Source organism: Eubalaena glacialis, chromosome 4, assembly GCF_028564815.1.
Source record: "Eubalaena glacialis isolate mEubGla1 chromosome 4, mEubGla1.1.hap2.+ XY, whole genome shotgun sequence".
In the NCBI taxonomy this organism is placed as follows: Eukaryota; Metazoa; Chordata; class Mammalia; order Artiodactyla; family Balaenidae; genus Eubalaena; species Eubalaena glacialis.
In genome coordinates this window covers 7,526,464-7,542,635 of record NC_083719.1, presented here as the reverse complement: position 1 = coordinate 7,542,635, position 16,172 = coordinate 7,526,464, and the positions used below count along the sequence as shown (strand labels likewise).

At 41.0% G+C, this 16,172-nt stretch overlaps 1 protein-coding gene across 5 annotated transcripts in view; it reads left to right on the top strand.

The window, feature by feature from the left end:
• Positions 1-15,325, top strand: part of SEMA5A (semaphorin 5A) — a 492,520-nt gene extending 477,195 nt beyond the window's left edge. For all 5 annotated transcript variants that reach the window (XM_061189118.1, XM_061189117.1, XM_061189119.1 and 2 more), the window contains 2 exons: positions 1,010-1,221; positions 8,392-15,325. In XM_061189118.1, coding sequence (XP_061045101.1) covers positions 1,010-1,221; positions 8,392-8,511 — 332 coding nt within the window. In that variant the 3' untranslated portion in view covers positions 8,512-15,325. The remainder of the gene's footprint in view (positions 1-1,009; positions 1,222-8,391) is intronic.
• Positions 15,326-16,172: the final 847 nt, after the last annotated feature.

Here is a 16,172-nt window from a genome sequence, read left to right as displayed (position 1 = left end):
GAGATTAAGCAGTTCTTGGTTAAGCTACCTTGATGTCACTCAAACCAATCCTATCTTAGAGACATGAGTCCATGTCAGCTCGTTTTGTCAACATTGTGTGTTTATAACTCAAAGAAAGTAACTTAAAGATGCTATTAGATAGAAAAAAACACTAAAAAAAGAGGGTCATTTCATGACCATCATATTCCTTTGACACAAATCCTTTGTTTCTTTGGAGTAAGCCATTTTCTTTATAAGGTCTCCAAAATACAATGTGAGTGAAAAAATGGTACCCAGGATAATATTTACAACACGCACACACTGCATGCAAGTGCGCAGAGTGTCTCTGGAAGAGCACAGGAGAAGGTGGTAACGCTGGTTCCCGCTCAGAAAGAAAAAAAGATTTATTCTTGTATATCCTTTTGCACTTTTTTTTCATGCAATCAAATATTATACAATATGTGTATCTTCATGTTCCAAAAAATGTAATGGAAAACATAAGAACGATAGAATCGGAACAAAATTTAAATAAAATGAAATGATAAAAGAGGGGGAAATAGTCAGGCTTGCAGGTGAGCAGTGATTGGAAGTACTAGATACATCCTTGCTTTGTTCCCGGGACACAGCCAGGCTGCAAGCAGGGACTCAGCCTGTTCGGGAAAATGGAAAATATGTTCCCTAGAAACCCCCCCAGACCACAGATCATGCTGCACTTGAAACAGAAGAACGGTCTCTTACAAGCCTTTAAAGAAAAAAGTGTCTCTGCTAGCGTATTGGGTGACCTTTAAAAGATCACCATATTATATGGTGGCTATAATCCATAAGAGCGTTGACTTAAACTACACTGAGCTCGCTGCAGAGAAGTGTCTTGGCGGCCACGACATTTCAAAGGAAGGCCCTATGATTTCCTGAGTTTTAGGAGGACTGTGGAGCTTTCCATTGCGTCCTTCTGTTTTCCTCTGAGCCCACTGAGCTGGGGAGGAGCACATCCTTTTCCAGGGTGGCCTCACTTTTGATGTTGTCTTCCCAGAGTTCAACTTGTTCCACATGATCGCCGTGGGGCTCAGCAGCTCCATCCTGGGCTGCCTTCTTACGCTGCTTGTCTACACCTACTGCCAGCGGTACCAGCAGCAGTCCCACGATGCCACCGTCATCCACCCCGTTGCGCCCGCCCCTCTCAACACCAGCATAACTAACCACATCAACAAACTGGACAAGTATGACTCGGTGGAGGCCATCAAGGTAAGAGATCAGCAGCCTCTGCTGCAGCCAGGTGTGCAAAGAAGGCAGGTGGACCCTGACGGCAAAGCTCACTGGTGGTGGCATAGGTGACAGGGTGGGGGACAAGGTAAGTGGCTCCTCTTATATTTTTTTATTTTTATTTTATATTGAAGCATAGTTGATGAACAACATTGTGTTAGTTTCAGGTGTACAGCAAAGTGATTCAGTTTTACATATACATGTATCTATTCTTCAAATTCTTTGGATGACCTGCCTTATTTATTTATTTATTTATTTTTTAACATCTTTTTTGGGGTATAATTGCTTTACAATGGTGTGTTAGTTTCTGCTGTATAACAAAGTGAATCAGCTATATGTATACATATATCCCCATATCTCCTCCCTCTTGCGTCTCCCTCCCACTCTCCCTATCCCACCCCTCTAGGTGGTCACAAGCACCAAGCTGATCTCCCTGTGCTATGCAGCTGCTTCCCACTAGCTATCTATTTTACATTTGGTAGGGTATATATGTCCATGCCACTCTCTCACTTCATCCCAGCTTACCCTTCCCCCTCCCCACGTCCTCAAGTCCATTCTCTGCGTCTTTATTCGTGTCCTACTGCTAGGTTCTTCAGAACCTTTTTTTTTTTTTTAGATTCCATATATATGTGTAAGCATATGGTATTTGTTTTTCTCTTTGTGACTTACTTCACTCTGTATGACAGTCTCTAGGTCCATCCACCTCACAACAAATAACTCAGTTTTGTTTCTCTTTATGGCTGAGTAATATTCCGTTGTATATATGTGCCACATCTTCTTTATCCATTCATCTGTCGATGGACACTTAGGTTGCTTCCATGTCCTGGCTACTGTATATAGAGCTGCAATGAACATTGTGGTACATGACTCTTTTTGAATTATGGTTTTCTCAGGGTATATGCCCAGTAGTGGGATTGCTGGGTCGTATGGTAGTTCTATTTTTAGTCTTTTAAGGACCATCCATACTGTTCTCCATAGTGGCTGTATCAATTTACATTCCCACCAACAGTGCAAGAGGGTTCCCTTTTCTTCTTACGCTCTCCAGCATTTATTGTTTGTAGATTTTTTGATGATGGCCATTCTGACTGGTGTGAGGTGATACCTCAATGTAGCTTTGATTTGCATTTCTCTAGTGATTAGTGATGTTGAGCATCCTTTCATGTGTTTGTTGGCCATCTGTATATCTTCTTTGGAGAAATGTCTATTTAGGTCTTCTGCCCATTTTCGGATTGGGTTGTTTGGTTTTTTGATATGGAGCTGCATGAGCTGCTTGCATATTTTGGAGATTAATCCTTTGTCAGTTGCTTCATTTGCAAATATTTTCTCCCATTCTGAGGGTTATCTTTTCATCTTGTTTATGTTTTCCTTTGCTGTGCAAAAGCTTTTACATTTCATTAGGTCCCATTTGTTTATTTTTATTTCCATTTCTCTAGGAGGTGGGTCAAATAGGACCCTGCTGTGATTTATGTCATAGAGTGTCCTGCCTATGTTTTCCCCCTACGAGTATTATAGTGTCTGGCCTTACATTTAGGTCTTTAATCCATTTTGAGTTTATTTTTGTGTATGGTGTTAGGGAGTGTTCTAATTTCATTCTTTTACATGTAGCTGTCGAGTGTTCCCAGCACCACTTATTGAAGAGGCTGTCTTTTCTCCATTGTATATTCTTGCCTCCTTCATCAAAGATAAGGTGACCATATGTGCGTGGGTTTATCTCTGGGCTTTCTATCCTGTTCCATTGATCTATATTTCTGATTTTGTGCCAGTGCCATACTGTCTTGATTACTGTAGCTTTGTAGTATAGTCTGAAGTCAGGGAGTCTGTTTCCTCTAGGTCCGTTTTTCTTTCTCAAGATTGCTTTGACTATTCGGGGTCTTTTGTGTTTCCATACAAATTGTGAAATTTTTTGTTCTAGTCCTGTGAAAAATGCCATTGGTAGTTTGATAGGGATTATATTGAATCTGTAGATTGCTTTGGGTAGTATAGTCATTTTCACAATGTTGATTCTTCCAATCCAAAAACATGGTATAACTTTCCATCTGTTTGTATCATCTTTAATTTCTTTCATCAGTGTCTTATAGGCCTTGTTTTTGTATCCATTCAGCCAGTCTATGTCTTTTGGTTGGAGCATTTAATCCATTTACATTTAAGGTAGTTATTGATATGTATGTTCCTATTACGATTTTCTTAATTGTTTTGGGTTTGTTTTTGTAGGTCTTTTCCTTCTCTTGTGTTTCCTGCCCAGAGAAGTTCCTTTAGCATTTGTTATAAAGCTGGCTTGGTGGTGCTGAATTCTCTTAGCTTTTGCTTGTCTGTAAAGATTTTAATTTCTCTGTCAAAACTGAATGAGATCCTTGCTGGGTAGAATAATCTTGGTTGTAGGTTTTTCCCTTTCATCACTTTAAATACATCCTGCCATTCCCTTCTGGCTTGCAGAGTTTCTGCTGAAAGATCAGCTGTTAACCTTATGGGGATTCCCTTGTATGTTACTTGTTACTTTTCCCTTGCTGCTTTTTAATATTTTTTCTTTGTATTTAATTTTGATATTTTGATTAGTATGTGTCTTGGCGTGTTTCTCCTTGGATTTAGCCTGTATGGGACTCTCTGTGCTTCCTGGACTTGATTGACTATTTCCTTTCTCATATTAGGGAAGTTTTCAACTATAATCTCTTCAAATATTTTCTCAGTCCCTTTCTTTTTCTCTTCTTCTTCTGGGACCCCTATAATTCGAATGTTGGTGCATTTAATGTTGTCCCCGAGGTCTCTGAGACTGTCCTCAATTCTTTTCATTCTTTTTTCTTTATTCTGCACTGTGGTAGTTATTTACACTATTTTATCTTCCAGGTCACTTATCTGTTCTTCTGCCTCAGTTATTCTGCTATTGATTCCTTCTAGAGAATTTTTAATTTCATTTATTGTGCTGTTCATTATTGTTTGTTTGCTTTTTAGTTCTTCTAGGTCCTTGTTAAATGTTTCTTCTGTTTTCTCCATTTTATTTCCAAGATTTTGGATCATCTTTACTATCATTACTCTCAATTCTTTTTCAGGTAGACTGCCTATTTCCTCTTCCTTTGTTTGGTCTGGTGGGTTTTTACCTTGCTCCTTCATCTGCTGCGTATTTCTCTGTCTTCTCATTTTACTTAACTTACTGTGTTTGGGGTCTCCTTTTCGCAGGCTGCAGGTTCATAGTTCCCGTTGTTTTTGGTGTCTGCCCCCAGTGGGTGAGGTTGGTTCAGTGGCTTGTGTAGGCTTCCTGATCAAGGGGACTGGTGCTTGTGTTCTGGTGGATGAGGCTGGATCTTGTCTTTCTGGTGGGCAAGACTGCATCCGGTGGTGTGTTTTGGGGTGTCTGTGAACTTATTATGACTTTAGGTAGCTCCTCTGCTAATGGGTGGTGTTGTGTTCCTGTCTTGGTAGTTGTTTGGCATAGGGTGTCCAGCACTATAGCTTGCTGGTCGTTGAGTGGAGCTGGGCCTTAGCGTTGAGATGAAGATCTCTGGGAGAGCTTTCACTGATTGATATTACATGGGGCCGGGAGGTCTCTGGTGGTCTAGTGTCCTGAACTTGGCTCTCCCACCTCCGAGGCTCAGGCCTGACACCCGGCCGGAGCACCAAGACCCTGTCAGCCACATGGCAGACATCTCAACAGCCACAAAGGGAGCAAGCAAGCATTTTCTGACGTGCCTTTTAAGCTTTGCTGTTCCTGTGAAAAGGTGGCTTCTCATTTTGGGAATTAGGTTAAAAATGGGACATGGAAATGGCAACAAATAAAATGCTGGAAACTATTGAGTGATTGGTCACCATCCAGATCTGCCTCCGCTGTGCCTCAGCATCCAAAGAGCGGTCCCACCAAAGAGAAGAGCTCGTGCTGAGGACCTGCACATGCTGAGCAGTGAAATGAGGGCTGGGATTGGTCAATCAGATATACAGGTCCAGTACCGGAACCCCCAGGACGGCATCCTGAGAACAATTGTTACATTATCATAAAGACTATCTTCTAATAACTTTGAAGCATAATGAAGTTTTTTCAATTCTGTGTAATGTTGATGCTGGTGCAATTGGTGGGGGGAGGTGATGCATTGTGTTAAATTTCCTGAGTGGGTGATTAATAACCCAGTGTTTCACCCAGAAATTTAGAGTGAATGACCAGTCTCCTTCTTGTTCTAAGGCAGAAAAGGTGGAAAAGGGGTGAGCCTGACAGATCTAGGTTCATGAGTCACTTACCAGCCAGGTAGACTTCTCCCAGGTATTCATACTAACTGAGCCTCCATTTTTTTCCTTGGTGAATTGGAGATAATGAGAATAAAGTGAGGTAAATTATACACAATGCCTTGAACACTGCCTGGCAAAATAAAAGTGGTTTTTATTTGAGGCATTTTGCATCCTGGTTCAGAGTACAAGTTACTTACTTCTTTGAACCTCAGTTTCTCCATCTTTAAAATGGGTTAACACTATGTACTCCTGTATCATTGTTGTGAGGTTTAAATGGACTAAGGTACATTTGGAAGCCCAGCATCCAGCAAATAGCAGCTGTTGTTCTTACTGTGTCTACACAAGAGGTCAGGAATGTGGCTGGAAAGACATCACAGGCTCTTGTTACTGCACCCAAGCTCCCCTACCACCCACGTGAATGCAGGGAGTTCTCATGAGCTAAGCTACCTTCTTTTTTTTTCTTGTTTTCTTTTCTCTTTTGTTCTTCCATTGCAGTGTAGTTGATTTACAATACTGTGTTAGTTTCTGGTGTACAGCAAAGTGATTCAGTTATACATACATATTCTTTTCTGACTCTTTTTCATTATAGGTTATTACAAGATACTGAATCTAGTTCCCTGTGCTATACAGTAAATCCTTGCTTTTTATTTTATATATAATGGTGTGTATCTATTAATCCCATACTCCTCATTTATCCCTCCCCCACCTTTCCCCTTTGGTAACTGTAAGTTTGTTTTCTATGTCTGTGAGTCTATTTCTGTTTTGTAAATAAGTTCATTTTTATTATTTTTTAGATTCCAGATAAGTGATATCATATGATATTTGTCTTTGTCTGACTTACTTCACTCAGTATGATAATCTCTAGGTCCATCCATGTTGCTGCAAATGGCAATATTTCATTAAGTTACCTAAATTTTGATATTCCTGTTAAGTTGGTGGTTCCCCTTAATATTCTTAGGGAGTACTGGATGCCCTCTCTCTGCTATGATGGTTTCCTTTGAAATTCAGTTTCCTTCCCATGTGGGAGTACGGAATATCTTCAGCCCTTACAACTGCCACTGGTTGGAAGGTCTTGTGTGCTGGGAGCTGCAGTGTTCACACTTGCCCTCCCCACCCCCGCCATGAGGCACCCACATGCACAGAGACGGAGCCAATTCACTTTTACTCCTGGGCCCTACTTACAGCAGGATCCAGAGTCCATTGGCACCTTATACTGATCAGATGACAGAACCAGGAAGTGAAGCACCAGGAATTAATAATGCCCCACACACCCTCTCAGAACCAAGCTCCCAGAGCGTGAGGAGGAACATGATCTCCCCTGAGCAAGACTCTTCAAGAAGAAACCTCCAGGACCCAAGAATGCAGCCCCTCTCAACGTGATCCCAACCCATCAGCTTATCTGTGGTGACTACTACTTAAAGCATCAGAAGATAATTTAGCTGGTCTTCTGTTCTCACTGAAGATCCAGTAGGCACTTCATCAGAAATCTTGCTGCTCTGAAGGCAAAGTACTGCTGCCTAGTCTCTAATGAATCTTTCTAGAACTTTCTTCTGACTCCTTGCCCAGACAAGTCCTGGGCATTTGGGCGTGCCTACGATCTCACATCTTTATTTTGGTCCTCTTAAAAGTTACCCTCTTTCTGGGACAGTTCAGCTCTTTAAAAGTACGGGTAACTTTCATGACTGTTAATGAGGAAGAGCATCTGTGTCAGAAATGGCCGCGGTAGTCACCTTCCAACAAGTGTAGAAAATGAAGAGAAATTAAGAATCTCATGCATTTATTTAAATATGTTCCTTCAAAATCTCTTACCAATGTACCATGACAATCCAAAAGCTGCTTAAACACCTATTCAGTTATAAGTGGTAATATTCAAAGTGTTTATGAATTTGAAATCACTAGAGTTTTAGGTTTCCGGGAGATTTTGATTTAGGTTTTCTAACACTTGGAAACTTCCTGACTAAAGTTCAAAAGTAGACTTTCTGAGTAAAGCTCAAAAGTAGTCTGGTCTGAAAACCTACCAGTCTCATTCTAGTTACCAGGCAAGTCCTCAGCAAATGATGTGAGGAAGCAACTGAGAAGTGAGAAAACACATTTTAAAATAATGGAGCCTTAGGAGAGAGCTCGAATTCCACATACAGTGGGCTCTTGAACAATACTGAACTGTGCGGGTCTACTTATATGCAGATTTTTTCAATACAGTAAGTCCCCTACATACGAACGAGTTCTGTTCTGAGAGTGCTTTGTAAGTCCAATTTGTTCGTAAGTCCAACAAAGTTAGCCTAGGTACCCAACTAACACAATCGGCTATATAGTACTGTACTATAATAGGTTTATAATACTTTTCACACAAATAATACATAAAAAACAAACAAACACAAAAAGTAAAGAAAACACTTGAATCTTACAGTATAGTACCTTGAAAAGTACAGTAGTACAGTACAACAGCTGGCATCCAGGGGCTGGCATCGAGTGAACAGGCAAGAAATAAAGATGTTGTACCACTGTACTCTATACAGTACTGTACAGTAAAGTACACAAAAGCACAACCACTTGTAGAGGATGCACACATGTGACAATGTACGCCAGACACGTGAACTAACTTACGTGATTGGACATGGGAACGCATGTTTGCATCTTTGAAAGTTCTCAACTTGAAGGTTCATATGTAGGGACTTACTGTATTAAATACTACAGTACTACACAATCGGAGGTTGGTTGAATCCAGGATGCAGCACTGCGGGTACAGGGGAACCTCAGATATGGAGGAACTATGGATCTGGAGGGAAGACTATAAGTTATACTCTGGGTTTCGACTTCGAGGAGGGTCGGCGCCCCTAACACTCGCGTTGTTCAAGGGTCAACTGTAATTGTCTCCTAACTATAGTCTCTTTCTGAAATACTACTTACTGAATATTCCTAAATCTTCTATTTCATTTTTTACAGGCATTTAACAAAAACAACTTGATCTTAGAGGAAAGAAACAAATACTTCAACCCTCATCTCACTGGGAAGACCTATTCTAATGCCTACTTTACAGATCTCAATAACTATGATGAGTACTAAGAGTTCTTCTATTTTTGGCTTCCTGTAACTGCCCCAGTTCCTCAAGGCCTGTGCTCCCTGACTGCCCATGTCTCCAAGACTTCAGAGATGGAGTTTGGATACATCTCAAGTGCATTTCAAGCCACGAGTGTCCCATTGCTGCCAAAAAGACACGTTCTTAAAAGCAACAAAAATCTAATCGTGACATTGTGAAAATCTGGTCTACAATTCTTGATCATTGTTTAATGAGCCATGGTGTGCAGGTTTCTTTTATTGTGTTCAGTCCATTTTTCTAACAAGTCAGTTGTTTTCTTGAGCTTTTTCATAACTGTACCACCCACAATGGAAGGGGTCTTTAGAAATATGAACATCTTCTTGACCTTGAGCGTAAATCTTCATGATGTTTTAATTCAAGAAAATAGGCACTTTATATGAGAGCCTCCCCACCTCCACACGGTTTATAGTATTGATAAAATGAAGAATCTGAATGTGGCCATACAATGACTCACCATGGATCTCCATCTTCTCAATCTGGATGATACCGTGTGTGTTTGGACTTGGAATGCTTCTTGCCTGAGGACTCCCAGGGATTCAACCTGGCTTATATCTTCAAAGGTGATGGTATGAGGTGTGAGATGCTCTACCCTTGGTCTTGCTGCCGTTACTGTATTGTCCCTGGGGGAGGTGAGTGTAAAGAACAGAGGTACAGACACGATGAAGGGGGAACGTGTTCTACATGCTGTTGTGAAGCTCGCCTTCTTCTGACTTGTGGATTTCATGGCATTTCAGGGAGCTCCTTGTCGTGCATCGGCCTGGTAGCCCACCTGTCTGGTCCACAGTAACATCCTAAAGAACCACTCTGTAAAATAACCACTTGTTTAGCATTTGGATAACAGACTCTACACCTCCCCTCTCTCTGCAAAGAAAAATCTTGAACATTCATGATACTAATGAAGAAAGTATTGAAAGGACTGAAATATAATTGAAAACAACTTTTTTTATTTTCCATGTTACGGAAAGTATTGAAAAACCTGACATTTAATGAAAAGCAACTTTTTTATTTTCCATCTCCCTGATAGAACTAATGTATGGCCATCAGCCCCTACCAAGAGCATTAATGATGTGTAAAGCTGGCTTTCTGCAGCTTGTTGCTGTACATATTGAAGTGCTCCCCAAGTACCAAGCTGTCATTTGCTGCCTCTAGTTCAGGTGAGGAGGAGATGTTTAGCTGCGGTGCCTCTTGTTTTTTATCTCAGTGCTGCTTTGCCATCCATCCACTCCCACTTCTCCTTGCATGGGGGCAAGAGCATTTCAAGAAGTACCTTGAGAAGTCAGGGTGTTTGCAAGTAAGGTTTTTAATGATCCCATGGTTCTGAGCTTCGATCATTCATAAGCATTTCAGGGTGTTATGATACTATTCAGAGGGGTCCCCAGGAGAAAAAAAAAACAGGATAAATTACTCGCAAAAAACTGATGCATAACATATGGCAGTTAGTTGAATAATTATTGAAAGTAAGAACAAGATTGAAATTATTCATTTTATGCCTCTGGGTGTCGTGATAAAGGCCTGGGTGGACATAAAAACATGTTCTTATTGATAAATGAACCTTCAGATCTGGGAAAACTTACAGTGTGGGCATTGAGGGACACAGACTCTTAGCCTACATAGGTTGGTTAGCTTTTCACCCTATCCAATTTAAAGATTTGAAAAATCCTATGTTTAGTAATGAATGTTGGTGAGTTCAAAATATTCTTATATGCCCAAATTTTCAGAAACGGATCTACTAAAATTAAAGTCTAAATTGTAGTTGGGCTCTGGGAGGTCTGATAGATTTCAAATGAATGATTTTCCGGGTCTTTCCAGTGAGAAGTTCATGCTACATCTCCCGTATTCCTTGTATGCTGTATGAGATTGCTCTGTTTCTACGCAAAGTCCACACTTAGGAAGTGAAATTTAGCCAGGTAGTTTTCTAATTGTCCTTGGGTTGGATTTTCATTGGATGCTTCAACCTGTCTCATCACTTTCCTATAAGAAAAATGTCCTCATTTGTGTAGCGCATTTTAGCCGGTTTTTTAATTCCTCCCCCGCAATATTTTCAAAGCTTAAAAGTTCATTCTCTTTCCCCTAGGAAAGAGGATATTGATATTTTAAAAAAGCATCACTGGTCTTGATGGGAAATGCTTCCCAAATGACATCAAAGTTGGTCTTTAATCAATCTTGTGCAATGACTAGGGAAACCACCCTTCCCTACAACAGAATTTTCGTGTTGTTGATTACATAAATCTTTACAATTATCACTGCAAAGAAATTCACTCATTTTTGTTCCCTGACACTCTATTCAAAAGAAAATTGTTCTCCTCTCTCTCTCGTCCTCCTTCCCTCCCTCCATCCCTCCTTCTTACTTAACAGGATATCAATTTGTTTAGTTTTAGCTATAATCCAAGTATTTTAAGCATCTATGGAATAACTTTTGTTTTCCCATCAGTGTAGAGCTGTTGCTTATGTGTCTATGCTTCCCCTCCGTACCCCTCATCAAGCCCCCATGTGATGGGCTTTCACATTGGTACCTACCACTTCTGCTGGAACCTTCATAAAGCACCTCTTCCTTAGGCTGGGATGGTTGGGATTCCTGGCAACACTTGTCACATTTTAAATTACTGTGTGACTTCTTCATTCTCTTTATCTTTTCCCTCCCTCCCTTCCTTCCTTCCTTCCTTCCATCCTTCCTTTCTTTCTGGTACAAGCGGTGCAGATAGAGACTAATATTTTTAAATTGCATCTCTCTGAGCCTAACATCAAATGACATTAATCACAGTTTAATTTCTAGGGTTATTTCTGGATACAATTGAAGTTTGGCTGGTTTTCATTAGGAAACTGGCTTTAATCTCACATTTAAATTCTTTGGAAGTGATTCCCCATGCTCAGTGCTTTCTCTAGACTAGACTAGTCACTGTCTAATATCAACCCTGCAGTGCCACAGAATCCCTGCTTGCTGCATAGCGGGTGACCTTCCCCAAATAGCTCTGTAGATGATGGCTTTGATGACACTGAGGGCTTTGTCACCCCAAATGACATGGACTCCATGAATTCTGAGGTGCTCTGGGGGCGCAGGATCAGCCTCTGTTGCGTAAAGACCCAGCATCCCCAGACTTGGGTGTTTCTTTACCCAGTTGTCTGATTTGCTTTAGGCATGTTTCTGTGCTGCTGCCCCTGGAAACTTACGGGAGGATCTTAACTTCCCTGCTCCTTCAGAGACATTTCACTAAGCCTATAGATTCTGACTAGAATCGGCATTGATACTGGGAAAAAAGAGGGTTCCCTGTGTGTGTCAAGGGTGGGCAGAGATTTTAAAGGAGCTGAGAGGAGTAAAGGGTGAGTGGACGTGAGGGCTCCCTGCCATGGAGAAGCCTCTGTCCCCAGGAAGGGTCAGCCCATGGGAACGGCGTGAGCCAGGGGTCTGGCCCCATTGACTCACCAGTGATGCCAAAGAGAAAGGAAGCGAATGTGGGAGAAGGTGACCTTGAAAAGAAGGGGACCTGGTCCCTCCCAGCCGAGTGTCCTGGACAGTCCCAGGTGGGGACCCACGATCCACTTGCACAGCCCTGTGGGCTGATCCCTGGATCTTCCAGGATCAACTACCCAGAGTGCAGGCGAAGGTGCCTCTATTTCCTTATTTATTTGCAAAAGGGTGAAATTCATAGGAATCAAAGGCTGTGTGGTGAGAGTTCCCACTGGAATCTTTGGTAGAGTTCGTGAGTCACATGCCTTCAAAGTTATGGACAAAGTCTCAGCAGGGGAATCCCAGGGGCTACCTGAAGGGATGCTGTTTGTGTATCCGCAGATCAAAGGAGATTTTATTTAAAGATGTATCAAGTCTGCACTCAGCTAGTCATTTTGTGTAAACACGTCCTTAATGCACATTGGAGGTGCAGCCTCCTTAGTGTCTGAATTTACAAATATCCCAGTGCCCCTTTTTGAGATTTCCGTCACTTTTAGAATCAATCATGTCCATTACCCCAACACTGTCAAACCACTTTCAGCATTGACTTAGCGCTGCGGGCATCAACTTTCCTTAGCCCCAGGGTGTCTTTTATATTTCAGTGGAGTTTTCTTATGTGTGGCATTTTGGGGTAACTATATTTAATTCTGTCTTTCTGTTTCAAAAAGTGACTCTGGAACATCTATCCAGAGGCAACAGGTAGGGTAGCAGTAGTGGATGCCAAGCACTGAGTCTGACTCCAAGCCGCTGCTCTCCATGTGGCAGGGCTGTGCTTAAATCCCACAGCTCCAATAGTCCTCGTTCATGAAGGCAGGGAATTAAAACACTAACCTTAAATCTACTCATATGCAAACTCTCTGCTCTTATTTTTTAAGATGATGCAAATTGGAGTACACAGATCTCATTGGCCATGCCCAGCACATTTATTCCTTCTACTGTTTCTATCATTTCATGGTAATTTATGTTGGCTTGGTGATTCATGTTGACATGACATTACCAAAATTGATTACCTCTGATTACCTATCCTTAACTATTATCAGACACTATAAAGCCATTCTGATCAATGGGTGTGAAGTGGGAGAACATTCATTTTGGCCTGAGAAATGTACAAAAGGGAATGCCAAATATTTCAAGTGTATTACCATGTAAGATAAAATATTTGGAGACCAGTGGCCATTGTGGAATTTATTTCTGCTGTTCTCTCCTATTGAAGTCATTAATATTAGTTGATTTAAAGATGTTTTGTGACTCTATAAATACAGAACCAATGCATTCTGGTTATCCATTTTGATAACCTGATAAAACACAAGAAAATATATTGCTTTCATCCTTGCTTATTTTCTCTTTTGGAAATTGAAAAGTAACAAACAAGACGTAAAGTTGGACTATTGGCAGGGATTTTTAAAATGACTATTCCATACTCTTTTTTATGGTTTTATGTTAAAGATGTGTTATAGATATTTTTGTAGCAGATGGATCAAAGTGGGATTTTTTTTTAATGATCATAAGTTACATCATCAAAAATTTGGTACATGTTTCAGAAGCATTAGGAATGGCGACCTGTTCTCTTTTGAAATGTAAGTTCACATTGCAAAGGGTCTAAGAGCATCATCAAAACTAAAATCAGGGCTTCCCTGGTGGCACAGTGGTTGAGAATCTGCCTGCCAATGCAGGGGACACGGGTTCGAGCCCTGGTCTGGGAAGATCCCACATGCCGCGGTGCAACTGGGCCCGTGAGCCACAACTGCTGAGCCTGCGCGTCTGGAGCCTGTGCTCCGCAACAACAGAGGCCGCGACAGTGAGAGGCCCGCGCACCGCGATGAAGAGTGGCCCCCGCTCGCCGCAACTAGAGAAAGCCCTCGCACAGAAACGAAGACCCAACACAACAAAAATAAATAAATAAATAAATTTATAAAAACAAAACAAAACAAAATCAGAGCCTGACATGAGTGTACTGTTCCTAGTGAAAGCTGTCTCATATAGTATTTTCTAAAGACCATATTAGTTCTGCCATAGAAAAGAAAAAAAACCCAAAAAACTATCAAGCTTATTACCCATGATTCAGTACCAATTCTCATTCAGGCAAACATGTTTTACTTTGTTGCCATGATGACAGTAACTAGTGAAAGATACTTTAAGAAGACCAGAAGGGAGAAAAATTGAGATAGAAAACCACTCTATGGTATTTCTTAAACTAACATGTTGGATGGGCAATAAAATTCATTCCACCTCTTCCATATCAGTCAGAAATCTGAGGCCAGCAGTTCAAACACAATCCTGTTCTTTCTCATATTTTTGGCAACTTAATGCCAAAAATGGCCCAAATATTAGAGTTCAAAATGATCCCAGTTTTAGATAAACACAAGCTGGGAGAGCAAAATCTGGATTCCAGAAAATCCAAACTATCCTCCTAACATGTCACTAAGAAAGAGCCTGATGAGTAAGTGCAGATGGTTTAATTTCCTATTACAAGTTGCCAGTGCCTTGTTTAAGATAATGATTTGTCATTTCATCTGGATATTATTGGTTGAAAGCAGAGGACTGATTGGCTATACTTTGAAGAAAATCATTCTTATATGCCTCTCTGAACTCAGGAATAGAAAATGAAGAAGAAGCACATCATTGTCAGATGTGATTTCCACCCGCACTGGGGCTATGATGCCAGAATGGGTGCCACGGTGTGTTCAGAATTTAGGTGAACCCAGCCTTCCAGAAACTGACATCACTTTAATTTTACATTTTCCAAAAAACACCTTAACGTTTGTTCTGTAGTAGGAATGTCAATGGGATGCCTATAGAAGTTAGAGGGTTTTGTTACTGTCTGTCTTCAGGCAAGTCTGTAGATACAGGAAAATCAGACATAGGCTGGTGATGACTGGCACAGATATGGTGAGTGGAATGAGAACCACCTAGAATATCGCCTGCTGTTTGTTTGTTTGAAGTCAATGTCAAAACTGCTTCGTAAGTTCACAAAGTTTTCATTCTTAATTTGGGTTAAGAAAGTTAACAGTGTTTTCTCTGCTAAATTTGATTCCTTTTCCCCTGTATCATGACTGTTGGCCAAAATCAAACTTGAACTTCTGCACTTTGGAAGAAAGCACCCTATGAACCTTCAACACAAGCACCTACATCCACCACCAAAATTCTACACTGTCTGCAAGGGAAGTGCACAAACTTGGTCCAATGTAGGATTCTTCAAAAGTGTGTTAACTGAATTTGTGTGTTATGCCACTTGATGGGACTTCTGAAGATGTTATGAAATGTTAAATGCCTCATTCTGTGTTAATTTGCTGTTGCTGTTCTGTGATACAAAATAAACGTATTTGGGATTGTTTCATTTTTTTTCATGGAACCTTCTCCGAAGCCACCTTGACCCCTTGGTAAACTTACAGAAAGTTACTGATCTTGAAATTAATTTTTAAAAGACCATATATATTAATCATAATGGAGATTTTTTAGAATGAGGTAGCACTGTCTCCCCTTTATTGGAATGAGAAAAACAGAGCTTTGTTTGCCCTGGTGGAATGCTTATGGATTTCTGGGTATTCCCCCTCAGGACCAATGGGGGATGGGGGATTTTCAGTCCTTACATTTGACTTTCAAGGTTTCACTGGAAACCTTGTTGTTAAAAATGTGTAATACCGATTTCCAGTGGTCTTCATTTTTTTCTGTTTATCAATTCACTGGTCTTAAATGCTCACTTGAGAGCTGTCCAGGTCTATATCTACAAAAGTTGTTTAATGACACCTGGTAGATACATTGTTTTCAAAATCAGTTTAAGACATCAGCTGAGGCAGTGCAGGCAGGGTGCCCATTGCCTGCTGCCCTGGATCAATGTCAGAAGTTCAGGGAAGGGGCGGGCAGGTGTCTCCCAACAAGTCAGCAGAAACCAACTCTCACGGGCTCCCAGCCTCAACTCAGAGGAAAACGGGCATATTTTTGACCTGGTATCCCCAAAGTGAAAGTGTCCCGCTCACTCACTGCTCTTGGCGTATTGCCAGGTTCTATAACCCAAACCTCTGCATCTTTTATGAATAATAAATTCATGAAGGATGATCCCGAGTATTGCCAACCGTCCCCCAAGCTTCCTTCCATACCAGCCCCCTCTTCATCTCTATCTGCCAACATTTTGGGGACAAAATAAGAGAATCCTGATTATGTACAGTAAAAAAAGTATTATAT